Source organism: Corvus cornix, chromosome 1 (assembly GCF_000738735.6).
Source record: "Corvus cornix cornix isolate S_Up_H32 chromosome 1, ASM73873v5, whole genome shotgun sequence".
Classification (NCBI taxonomy): Eukaryota; Metazoa; Chordata; class Aves; order Passeriformes; family Corvidae; genus Corvus; species Corvus cornix.
The window spans coordinates 34,879,835-34,891,982 of NC_046332.1; the positions used below are offsets into that span (position 1 = coordinate 34,879,835).

Here is a 12,148-nt window from a genome sequence, read left to right on the forward strand (position 1 = left end):
AATAATTGCATATAAATCAATTACCAGCATTTTAGGTATTTGAACAGCTCGCTCTATGAAGAAAAAACCTTTCTTTCCTGTTTAATAGCCAGACCTTTAGCTTCTTTGTTTACCCACATATCTGGGACAAATGATTCAAACTCAGTCATTAATTAGTGATTTTATCAAGATTTTCCTTTCAGGATGGAAAGGTCAGCACACCCTTGAAGTGCCAGCAAAACAAATGTCTCCCATTTGCACATGAAGTCAGGGCTTGGGAGGAAGAAGCGTCAGAACATGACTTAAAGGGTAGAGGCTTAATTTGGGGTGGCTGCTTGTAAGAACATGCCTGGTGTGCCTAATACAAATGTGATGTCCAGACATTCTGACTTTCTTCCAGAAGTCTGTGGTTAATACTTTTTTATGGCTTAGATGACCCTTCACGCCTAGAGCCAGCTGACAGAACACCAGGCACAGGGGCTGAAGTAAAAAGTCAGGCCAGAGGAGGATGTCCCTGACTTCAATATAATTTATTTTTACTGTATTGTCCAGAGCCCCTCGGGTTGTCAGAGCCACACGCTGGTTTCTGGATGCTCCTGGAGATGAGCCAGTGCTACAGCCTGTGGCAACTCCAAGCAATGTGCTGTCTTGGCCAATGGATGGGCCCTGCCAGGGAAGGAAGAATGAATTTTACTACAGGACAAATGCTACCTGGCTAATCCAGATCGATTGGAATTATAAATAAGATAAAATTTTGGTTAATAAGAGGAGAGACATGAGTGATGAGGCAAAGAGAAATGAAGGGTTTTTTTCCTGGCAGAGGTAATTCAGATATCAGGCAATTGCCAGGCTTAGCATCATGTTTGGATGACAAATTAATCCCTTCTGAGCTTGAAATAGGCATTAATATTGCCACATTATTACATCTCTTGACACATTTTTCTTGTGTTTATGCTACTTTTATCACTGGTTTCAAATCACCTCATTTTTTAAAGGAAGGACAAAAGAATAATTTAAGAATAGAGAATTTTCCTGCTGCTGAGAGAATAACTGGGAGCAAAGAAATCCCAAACGAGCTGCTAGAAATATCCTTGCTTTAAATTAGAAAACAAAACACAGACAGTAGCTAAAGTCCCACAATATTCAACTTGAGTTTTTCCTACACCAATTTAGTCTCTTTTACTAGCTGATGTTCCTTGTAGGGCCGGCGCCCAGCAACTCCAGTTCCAGTAAGTATTCCCTCTGCGCGAGATTTTTCTTGTACGAAACTGGACAAGAAAAGAATTTTCACTGCCACTGCTCAAGTCCCCGGCGAAATTTGAGGTACGGCCGACAGAACCTTCTCCGCTGGGAAAAGCTGCGCATCGAAGTCCTCTACAGCCCCCAAGCGGTTCCCTTTGGATCCTACACGGCGCGCACACAGGGCGCGGCCTGTGGCCGGGAAGTCGCAGGGCGGGCACAGCCTCGCTGCAGGAGAGGCTCCCGCCCCCCTTGCTGCGCTCCCGGGCCCCCTTCCCTTCCGCCCCGGCGCCGCAGGGAGCGTGGGCTGGCTTCGGCAGCTTCTTCGCCTGCGGGGCAAGCGAAAGCACAGCCCGTGTTCTACATGGAAGGGCAAAGGAGATCCTCACCCTTTGGAGAAGCCAGTGAGAAGTGACTTTGCTGTGACGAGTCGCTGCCCGCGGCAGCGTGTGCCTGCTCCCGCACAGGTCTGTGCAGGGTGACAGGGTGACAAGGCAGCAGTGCCCCTGAGGGACCGAGCGTGCAGGCTGTCCCACGGCGGGCTTTGGCTCTCCATGGCTGGCTGCTGTGAGAAGGAATGATGGGGAAGAGCCCCTGGCTCCAGCTGGCCCCCTGCAGCCCAGGGGCCGTGGGCTAAAACTGCCCCAGAGCTGCTGGCCATGGATACCAGGTGGAAGGGGGCTGTGCTGCCTGCCCCGGGGGCCGAGGGCAGGCAGAGGCAGGAAGGGTGACAGCTCAAGTGGCAGTGCTGCCTCGCGTCCCCGTGTGGGGCACCCGGGTGAGGAGACAGCTGGGAAGAAGAAAGGAAGCCCTGTAGGAACTGAGACACGAGAGCAAAGCTGTGGAAATCTCGATGGAGGCCGGAGAGGAGCTGCTGTCCTGAAAGTCTCTCCCCAGTACCAAGGAGTCGACGCTGCCCTGTAGCAGCCGTCCGGCTGTGAGCAGAGGAGGGCACAGTGAGTGTTTCCTGCGGTGAAATCACACGGCTTCGTAAACAACAGAATTGCTTCCAGATGGAGAGTTTTGCAAGGTATTTGTTTGCAGGAGCTGGAAAAGGAAGATGGATTGAAGATGAACAATCTCACACTCCATGCCACAGGTTTTTCGATAGAATGAAACCAATGTGTGCACTATCACAGTAAAATAGTTGCCTGAATGACCTCTCCTATTTGCAAGGAAGCCCAGGTGGAGCCTCCATCCTGCTCCAAGCAGCTTTTTGTTTTGGTTCAGCAGGCTCTCTTCTTCTTGAGCTGCGCACTGCCCTGCCTCTGTAGCCTGGTATCATTCCCTGTTTGTTCTCTTGGCCAAGGACAGAGAGGTCTTGGGGCTTTTGGGAAAAGATAAGGCTCTTTTTTTTGAGGAAAACCCATCTTTGTGGCAGGCAGAAGAGGAGCACCAATGGCAGGACCACTTCCCACACAAGATCACTTTCTGTCTTGCACTGTCACCCAACAAGAATTTCCCTAAGGAGCAGGACCACTTCCCACACAAGATCACTCTGTCTTGCACTGTCACCCAACAAGAATTCCCCTAAGGAGCCTACCCCAGCATTTTGGACCACACATTGGTGTATCACGGAAGTGGCAGGAGAAGATGCCCACTCTGGGTGCTTGTTTCGTGAACCCCCAGGATTGACCCCTCTGTCCTGAGGGGAACACCTGCACCTGAGCAGCCCAGGTGTCAGTCCCCAGCTGAGCAGCACAGCTCAGGGCTAATGTCTGTGCCAGGCACTGTCCCCCAGCAGCTGTGCCCTCTGCTGCACAGCGTGTGACCTGGTGGGGAGCACAAACTGAGGAGAGGACTCCTCCAGCTGTGTGTCTGCAGACTGCTGCCAGCATGGGAAAGCAGCTCCTGCAGGACACCAGGGGGGCAGCAAGGGACAGAGCCTGGAGGGAGAAGTCTGTCTCAGAAGGACCACTGGTTGGAAAGGAGCTGGAGGGAGACCTTTTCCAAGGACTAGGTTCTGTTGTCTTCTTGTTTCCAGGACTGGGCTCTATGTAGCACCTGAAAGAGCTGCTAGGAAAGGGCCTTCTCAGACTCCCAAGGGGCAGGTGGAAGGAAAAGAAGGGAGCAGCAAGGATGGAGGAAGAACCTAAGAGAACAAGTAATATGAGTGCTGGCTTCTGGAGATGCCTGGTGTGTGCAGGTTTTGCTTTACCTATCAATCTGCCTTTCATTTCAGCCCAGAGATTTTCTTACTTTTATCCTCTGGTTCTCTTTCCCTGCCACTGCCAGGAGTGAGCGAGCTTTTTTACAGTTGTTAACCAAACAGAGATGGTAACAGTGGTCTGGGCTGAGCTCATGGTATGGGGAGAGGCCGCAGGCTCTGGGGATCACTCCACGTGTGTCTCAGCTTGTTCAACATCCTGGGCTGTTCCTGGATTCCAATGAGAAATGGCTCAGACACTTACAGGAAGAAGGGTCCAGGTATGGAAAGCACCTTCAGACTTCCCTCCCAGAAGCCATTTGCTTCTCCAGAGAAACTGTGGGGTGAAGGTAACCATGTCCCTGGAGTATCACTGCCTCTAAAGAGCAAGCAGGGGCTGCTGGCTCTGTCTGTCCTCATCTCTCCAAGGCATAACAGATATCAGGCAAGTCCAGAGGATAAAAGGAGGCTCCTGCTGTGGCAAGAGCATGGCTTGTTTGGTCCTTTTTTTGGAGTCACCATTTGTCTGGTCAAGATGAGTTGGACCAGAACTAGTATTCTGAAGAAAAAACTGTGCTTCTGCAAGTCTGATTTCTAGAATAGTGGCAGAATTATGACTTTCAAGCCATCTGTCCTAAAGCGTTTTGTCTTTGGCTTCATAGGTGGAGGCGTAAAGCCTTGTTGGCTGTGTTTGAAGAGGAAGACTGTCAGGTGACTGTCATGAGACCCCTGTGCACTCCCTGATGCTCCCAGGCTGTTCAGGAAAATGTCTTCTCTTCTGAGCTTCACCTAGAAAAGACATTCCCTCTTTTTTATTTTTCCTTTTTTTTTTTCATTCTTTCCAAACACTTGGGATGTCAAGCCCAGAACCTTAACACACAGAAAGGTGAAGCCTTTAGCTAAGCAATGGGGAAGTGCATGGGAAGGAGAAGAAGGAAGAAACTAAAAGAAGTTGTATAGACACCTTTCTGAAATAAAGAAAAAGGAATTTCTGCCCTGCTACCTCCCTTCTCAAAAGCAGAGTTCTTTCCAGAAACCATGAAAAAGGCAAGGAAGCCTCAGTTTCAAAGTCTCTTGCCCAGGAAATACGAGTATTTGTTAGTGTCTCTCCCTGAACCTGAAATGTATGTGGTTTTGGGGGTGTCCTGCTCTCCAGCTCAGCTGTCCCTCATGTGTCCCTTCACTCTTGTTCCCTTGAAGGGCCACCTGAATTGAGGAGGGGAGGGGGTCTGTTGTCCCCATGGGGTTGAGGGAAGTTTTGGGGTTTGTTTCCATGGGGTGTGGCAGATGCCAGTGCCAGGCTGTGTGACCCATGCACCAGTTGAGACTCCCCAAACATCAGGGACTTTGGAAGCAGAAAAGAGCAGTGCTTCCCAAGTGTGCAGCCCTCCCAGGGCAATGCACACACTTCCCATTACATCCAGAGAGCCACAGGCAAAGCGTGGCTGTCATGTGTGAGGGATGGCCACGTGGATTCAAGCTTCCTGTGGGCACTCCCAGTAGCAATGGGATTCTGTGCTTCTCAGGTGGCCCAGGTAGCTTATCCCAGGGCAGCTGAGAGCAGGCAGTATGTTAAGCAATCAACAATCAGCAGTGCTGACTGACTGGGATGGGCTGCAGCCATTCTGTCTCTCTCACTGGAGTACCCACTGCCCACCCTGAACTCCATTTTATTCCCTACTGACATGCTCCCCCAGACAAAAATCAGTGGCAAGTAAAAAACGACTTGGATTCATTTACTTTTATCATTCTGCAAGCCTGGAGTTGCATTATATCAGCAATGACATGGGCCACAGGAACTGATGGCAAAAAGGAGAGAACAGTTCTCACAGAACATTATATATTTTGTGTTTGCATGGCTGTGGGGGGCCACCTGTAATCGTCAAGAACAAACGAATCGTAGTCAGGGCTGTACATGAGCTGTTTCACAAAGGTTTCCTTGTCTGCTGGCTCGGGGTACCAAGAAGCGAGGCCGTGCTTGTAGGCCCAGTCAACAATCTGCAAAAAGATAAGCAAAATGAGCTGCTGAAACAATGCTGGCATGTTATGAAGTTGAAACCAACTGCAGTTTGGCCCCGTCTGTGTTTTCTCTCTTCCCTCCTCTCAGAGTTGTGCAGTTTTTGCTTTCTTCTCTTTGTGAGTCAGCTGCACTTCACCCTCAGTTGGGTGAGGAAATGCAAGCTGCCTGCAACCAGTGGCTGGTAAGAAATGCAGACCCCTGCCCTGGCAGGATGGTCGGGGTGTGCAGGTGAAGAAGGAGAGCAGCCCTTTGGCCAGCTCTGCTCACACCCGTGGGTGCCTTGGCTACACTCTGCATCCATCAGTAGCTCTGAGCAGGCTGAGGAGGTCCTCAGTGGGTGTCTCTGAATTACAGATCTGATATATACAGGGCAGTAAACCCATAATTAGACAAGCCCAGATCTGGAATAGTATTTATGTACTTAGGTCCTTACTAAATACAGGAGGAAAGGTTCCAAAATAGCAATTTGGAAGCGAAAATCTTTTGGCAACTTGAGTCATGTTTGAATTTGACTCTAAACCTCATTTTTTTGAAGTCCTGAGGACTCACAGCTTCAAGCAATAAAGCAGAGCTTTGTGAGCTGTGAAGCACCCCGAGTCAGAATGTATTTTTCACATTTGGGTTTTAATGATGAAAGAAATCAAAGCAGCAATTATGGCCGGAAGAATTCCTGAGAATGGTTGCTTTAGACTTAAGAATAAATTGAATTAAAAAAACACAAAGGAAAAAGGATGCCAGGGCAATTCCTGTCCTCCCTACCATGAAAAGTGGAAATAAGAGTGGAAATACTCACTTTCACAGCAATTTTGAGAGACACTTCTCTGATGCTGTCCAAAGGGGGATAGAGTCTTCCTTCTGCAAGATTCTGCTCTGTCACCTCAGCAGCAATAACCTAGAAACAAGAGAATGGTAGTTTTTAGGGATGGTCTCAAGTACATACCACATTCCCTAGCATTACATGGTAAGTGGCTGAAACCACAGCAGCACTGGGGCTGGGACTAGTCCTGAGTGGGAACTCATGACCTGTTCAAACACATGTGTACACATTTCATTACAGACTTCAGACTGGAGCCGGAGTGGGGAACTGCTGTGTCAGGGCAGCAGTTGTGGAGGAGAACCCTGTCATGGCTCCTGCACCTCTGTAGGTGTAATGGAAGTGTGAGCTTTCCCCGAGCCAGGAGAAGGCTGCAGCTTTTTGCTGAGGCTGAGCCATTTCCCCTCCACGCATTGTCCTGAGTCAGGTTCTTTAAAACGTCTGAAGTAGATACATGTGCCTCTTATCACCTTTTTTACAATATCAGTTAAATGTCAGTTGGAAACCTCTGCTGTGATGAGGAAGATTTCATCAGAGACGTGCCGGACTCCGCAGGCAATGATTCCCAGTGCCACTCCTGGGAAGACATAGGCGTTGTTTCCTTGGCCGGGGAAGAAGGTCTGTCCGTTGGGTAGGGTTACCTTTGGGAATGGACTCCCACTTGCAAATATTCCCCGGCCCTGATCAAAGAGAGAAAGAAGCATTCAGATTCAGAAGAGAAGACTTAGATTTCTGCTGCTCATCATGATCTGTGCTCAGGGTTGCCAAATCTCAGTCAGCAGAGGCATCTCCGCCAGAGCCACCTCCAGCTGACACTTTGGGAGGACCCACCCCCCAGAGCCATGATCAGGGCCGTGGAAAGGGCCACTGAGCACTGTGTGTGTGTGTACTGCAAGTGCTCTGATCTTGCTGAGGAGTCTTCCTACCTCTCTATCAACCTTTTATGGAGTGTGAAGAGACACTGATGTGAGATAAAGGTCTGGGGCTGTGTGATTGCTCTGGCCATAGGCAGGTGGTGGGGACGGCAAAGGAAAGAGTGAGACAAGGGCTCCTTTCTCATGCCAAGTCAATCCACATGATTGTAATTCTTCAGTGACATTGGGTCTAAGATGGGTGATGAAATAGTTACATAAACAACTAGGTTGGCAAAACACAGGAGACAGAAACTGGGGAGGATGGGACATCTCAGACAGCTGTGAGTGAAAGAGGCAAGCACTTTCTTTAGAGGATCACCAAGTAATTCAGGCTGGTAGGGACACAAATTCTTGCTCACAGCAGGGTCAGCTATGAAATCGGACCAGGCTGATCAGGGCTTTACCCAGTCTCATCTTGAAAACTTGCAAGGACAGAGACTACATGAGCAATCTTGGCCTTGCCCCCTGCTCCACCTCCTGACCCTCCTCACAGCGTGAAAGTCTGTCTTGACGACCCCCTCGAATGTGTCTTACTGTAACTTATGCAGGCTGTCAGCTGTTTGGCCAGCCCCACGGTGGTGTCCTGGGTACAGCCATGGCCCTGTGCTCCCCGGGCTGAGCTGAGGTACCTGGGTGAGGCGGTAGCACTGCTCCGCTGTGCACTCCGCTTTGCTCGTGGGGTTGCTCAGGGCGAACACGATGGGCCTCTCATTGAAGGCTGCCATGTCCTTCAGCAGCTTCTCAGTGAAAGCGCCTGCGACAGCTGCGACACCTGCAACAGCAACAGCAGTGAGGTGGTGCTTTCCCACTGTCTGACTTCAGTGCGTCGGGCTGGTCCCTCTGGGATTGGGATATGAACTGTGGGAGGGAATGGGCTTCATCTCTGGAGATGCAGGTGGCAATGTTACTTTCTCATCTGACGGTGAGATTAAAAGCCTGTCTCAAAATAAAGCCCTCTGCTCCTCCAGGCAGAGTGGACACCAGTGTTTTGGCCAGTCTGACTCCCAAAGACCTGCCTGAGGTGCCTGTTGTCATTCTTGTCCTGCCCAGCCTGGTGGGGCAACGTTTGTTGCTTCAGAGTCCCAGATCCTGCCTCCCCCAGCACCTCCCTCTACAGCCCTGTCTGGAAGGGCTCCTACAGCTCCAAAAGTGAGGAAGCCTGTGCCCCATAGTTAACGTGAAAAGGATATGGAGAACTCAACTAACAAAATGAGGATGAAAAAAGCTCGTTTTGTTTTGACTAGGAGAACAAAAGGAGACTCTGGAAGAAAGACACAAACTCTCCTAAGAACTGAATTGACAGGAAAAGGTTATATTAAGTGAACTCCACCTATAACTGCTGTAGGCTTCACTTTCTGCACAACTTCTTCCAGTGTGTCCACACTGGGGTGGTCCTGGGCAAACATTTCTTTCTCGTGGTTCAGGTGGCTCCTGCCCTGTGAGAAAAAGGGAGGAGTCAAACTTTGGTCTGTTGGCAAAAGGTGGACACATAACATAGTAACTCATCTTCAGTTCATTTCATCTCTCAGCCCTCTACCTAAAGCAGATTCCACATAGCAGCACCTCAGCATCAGCCAGTCAGGCATGGAGCTGCTGGTGTAATGTCACACTGGGCTGGCCTCTGCTCCTCTCACCCACTGAAGTACATTGACTGTGTGGAGGAAGGACCTGGCTGCCATTCACTTGTACATAAAGCACAAGTCTCCTCAAGTCTGAGGAGAGACAAGGGCAGAGGCCCTGGGGACACAGGGAGTGCAGAATGGAGCTGAGCGAGGTTGGGTCACTGAGCAGGGCACAATGTTGCTGTGATAATGCCCCATATGATGTGCAAGACTTCCAGCACTGCTTGAGGCCATGACCAGCAGGGTACCCTTCCACTTTAGAGGCCCAGCCCAAAGCGTTGCCTTTAGGGCAGCCAGTGCTGCTGGCACATTCTTGTCACCATGAGACCTAGTCCTCTGAAAGCAGGAGCAGCAATGCTGACACCAATAAAACTGCAGTCTTTACTTAGGGCTGAGCAGGGGTCCAAGGTATCTGCCTGCTCTGGCCTCTCTAGCTGGCAGTGGATGGCAGGGGAGTAGGGTTCAGCTCTGGAGACAAATTCACCTTCACAATCAGTCCTTTGGAGTCCACCATCCAAATTTTTTTGATGGCATCCTCTCGTGAAACTCCTTCCTTTTCCATGGCCATGAGGATGAGATGAGCTATTCCCATTGCAGCCTGGAACACAGAATGTAACTGCTTCATTGGGATATCATTATCTTTTGGGGGAAGGTTTTAAATGAGATGTGGGTTGGGTCATCCCCCAGCACTGCACAAAGCAGGGAGACTGTCTGCTCCAAGGTTGTACAGTGCCAAGGCTGATTTTAGCATTGTAGGTGCTGCCATAAATAAAAACCCTCACAATTATTCAGCAGAGCAGGTTGCAGGTCAGGCTGAAGAAGCAGAGGTGGTACCTTGACAAGCAGGGGCTGTCTCCATAATTTAAACCAGCTGCTGCAGGGGAGGAAAAGAGGCAGACACTTAAAAAATGCTGGTGGCAATGCCAGTACAGAGGAACTCAAAGCCAAGTGGGACTGCTGCATCTGAAACATGGCCACGGGGAAAATCTTCTCCCATTCCTGCCTGGGAAAGCAGCCCTGGACATGCTGTGTGTTTGTGGTCCTACAGCTGTGCCTGGCCCTCCTGCCCAGATGGGGACTAACAAGGCAGGAGGGGCTCTGTGCCACAGAGATGGTGACCAGCACAGATGTGTCTGCCAGCAAGTGGAGAGAGAGTGAGAGCAATCTTTGTCTCAGTGAGGGATAGACAAATAGTAACAGATCTTCCCAAAGTCTCACAGGTGGGTGAGAACTGAGACAGGTCCTGGACCAACACCTTTAGTCCACAGACCAGGCTTTGGAGGCTTCTTCTTCCTGCTCTCTCTTTGAGCAAAGCACCATACAGGTGACCTGGCTTCTGCCATGGGGCACTGACTCCAGAAAGCAAGGTTCTGTTCTTACAGTTTTCTGAGTCTGAGTCCTTTAGACTCTGCTGCTAAAGAAGTTCTGGTTTACCCTAGACACCAACCCTGAGAACTCAAACCAGCCTCCTTAATATTCCTGCGGCACCCTGCCTCATAAGAGACTTCCCTAAAGGTACTTAAAACCCCACTGACACATGGGCATCCTTGTAGTATCCACAAAGTCTGCCCAGGACTCGTGGGCCAAGAGGTCACTGAAAGACTGTTGGTAACTTCCACACAGCACCAAGATCCACCTGTGGGGCCCAATCCTGCCCAGTGACAAGGAACCTGCTTCTGTGCTTCATCCTCATGAAGCCAAGCCTTGCAGGAAGTTTCACAGTTGACTTTTCTCTCGCTAAATTTGAAGATGGAGCTTATTAAGGTACAAACTCAGGAACATTCCTACCTCTCCAGCTCCCTGGAAAACAAACTTCTGGTCAGAGAGCTTGTTCTTTGTGATCCTTAAGGCTGCAAAGATGCCAGCAACTGCCACAGACGCTGTGCCTAAAAGAGAGAAACACCATGAGATGGACATCCTGACGAATGCATTATCTACCCTGCAGATATACTGTCAGAAACCTTGTAGGAACCATTCTCTTAGATTCTGTCACTGAAGGATCAGAGTGCCTTCCCTATGCTGAACTATTAACATTCAAATTCTCCTGCAAGGCTGGAGAACACAAATTTTCCTCCATGTAGAGTCAAAGGGACATTGAATTCTAGAAGCTAGAAGAAGTTAATACCTAAACAATACCTAACAATACCTAAACTCACAAGGGTTTAAGATGCAGGTGACTTCTCTAAGGTCATATAAGACCTCTGTAGCAGAGCAATGGTCTGACCTTGGGTGCCCTTGTTACAAAATACTCTGGGATCACAGAATTACCATCCTCTTCTCCTATTTACCTTCACAGCCCAGCATCACCATTTTTAAACTCCCCAACACCCTGATACCCTGACTCACAGCCATCACACCTTTCTGCTAAACATTAAGGAGTCACTGGGAACAGGAATCGGTCCCAGATTAGTGAGAAACAATGCAGTAAATGGAACAGAGTCGTGATGTTGCAGCCACTGTGATATCTACAGCTTTCCATCCATTAAGGGGGGAAAATGTCCAGACCGAATAACCTGCCTCTACCCCACATAACTCACACATAAATCACATGCAGCATTCATCTAATGTCCTGTCCCAGGTGGAGGAATATGGTGGAAATAAATTAAATAAGGCACAAGCTAATAAGGATTCAGGCACTGGCAGTATCTCAGCTCACCTGGGCAAGCTGGATGCAAGTGTTAAAGGGGTCCTGGGAGTGAGGGAGGAAGTTTGATCACAGAATATGTTAAGTTGGAAGGGACCCATAAAGATCATAAAGTCCATTAGTTTTATTCCTTAGCATTTGAAAGAATATCAGTGTGGATATGCCCCAGTTTTGATCTGTTCCCAGCTCTAATGCTGGTCTCTCCATTCTCACCTTTAGAAGCTTTGTGAGAAATCGGGGAGTCCACAAGTCATGAGTCTTGTGGGGGTGGTCATGGCTGGGGCAGACAATGACAACTTTTAGGCTAATACACCTGATTTCACCAAATTCCAGCTAGGGTTTCAAGTACCCAGTGCTTCAGTGAGGTCCCCTGCAGGGTCCTTAGGGCCTGCGGTGCTGCAAGGCATCAGGAGCAGCCTGGCTGAGAAACAGCAGCTCCTGAGCAGACATGACCACGAGCAGTGACACCAGCAGATGGAGCTGCCTCATCTCGCAAGGACCCAGAAAACAAATTCAGCTTTACCCGCTCCTTTTCTTTTGTGCAAAAGCCGCAGGCAAGCTAGGCATCTGCTGGTATATCACTGGGGAATGATTCACTCTATTTCCTAGCAAGTAGAAAATCTAGTGAGGGCACAAGTACTCTGCCAAAGAAGTTATTTTATTGATGGGACTTATCTTGTTTAGGAAACCTATATAAGCTACTCTGACAAAGAAAATCTTTATAGGTCAGACCAGAAGTATCTGTCAGTACAATCTGCTCACCAACATTT

At 49.3% G+C, this 12,148-nt stretch overlaps 1 protein-coding gene across 3 annotated transcripts in view; it reads right to left on the reverse strand.

Moving 5' to 3' along the window:
• Positions 1–5,079: 5,079 nt before the first annotated feature.
• Positions 5,080–12,148, reverse strand: part of ME3 (malic enzyme 3) — a 119,037-nt gene continuing 111,968 nt past the window's right edge. For 2 of the 3 annotated variants that reach the window (XM_039562844.1, XM_010401068.3), the window contains exons 8-14: positions 10,523–10,620; positions 9,219–9,332; positions 8,443–8,548; positions 7,742–7,884; positions 6,705–6,878; positions 6,178–6,276; positions 5,080–5,362 (exon numbers count right to left, since the gene is read on the reverse strand). In XM_039562844.1, the coding sequence (XP_039418778.1) occupies positions 5,201–5,362; positions 6,178–6,276; positions 6,705–6,878; positions 7,742–7,884; positions 8,443–8,548; positions 9,219–9,332; positions 10,523–10,620 (896 nt within the window). In that variant the 3' untranslated portion in view covers positions 5,080–5,200. Of the gene's footprint in view, positions 5,363–6,177; positions 6,277–6,668; positions 6,879–7,741; positions 7,885–8,442; positions 8,549–9,218; positions 9,333–10,522; positions 10,621–12,148 lie in introns of those variants that run through there. The other variant, XM_039562835.1, reaches the window with a different exon arrangement.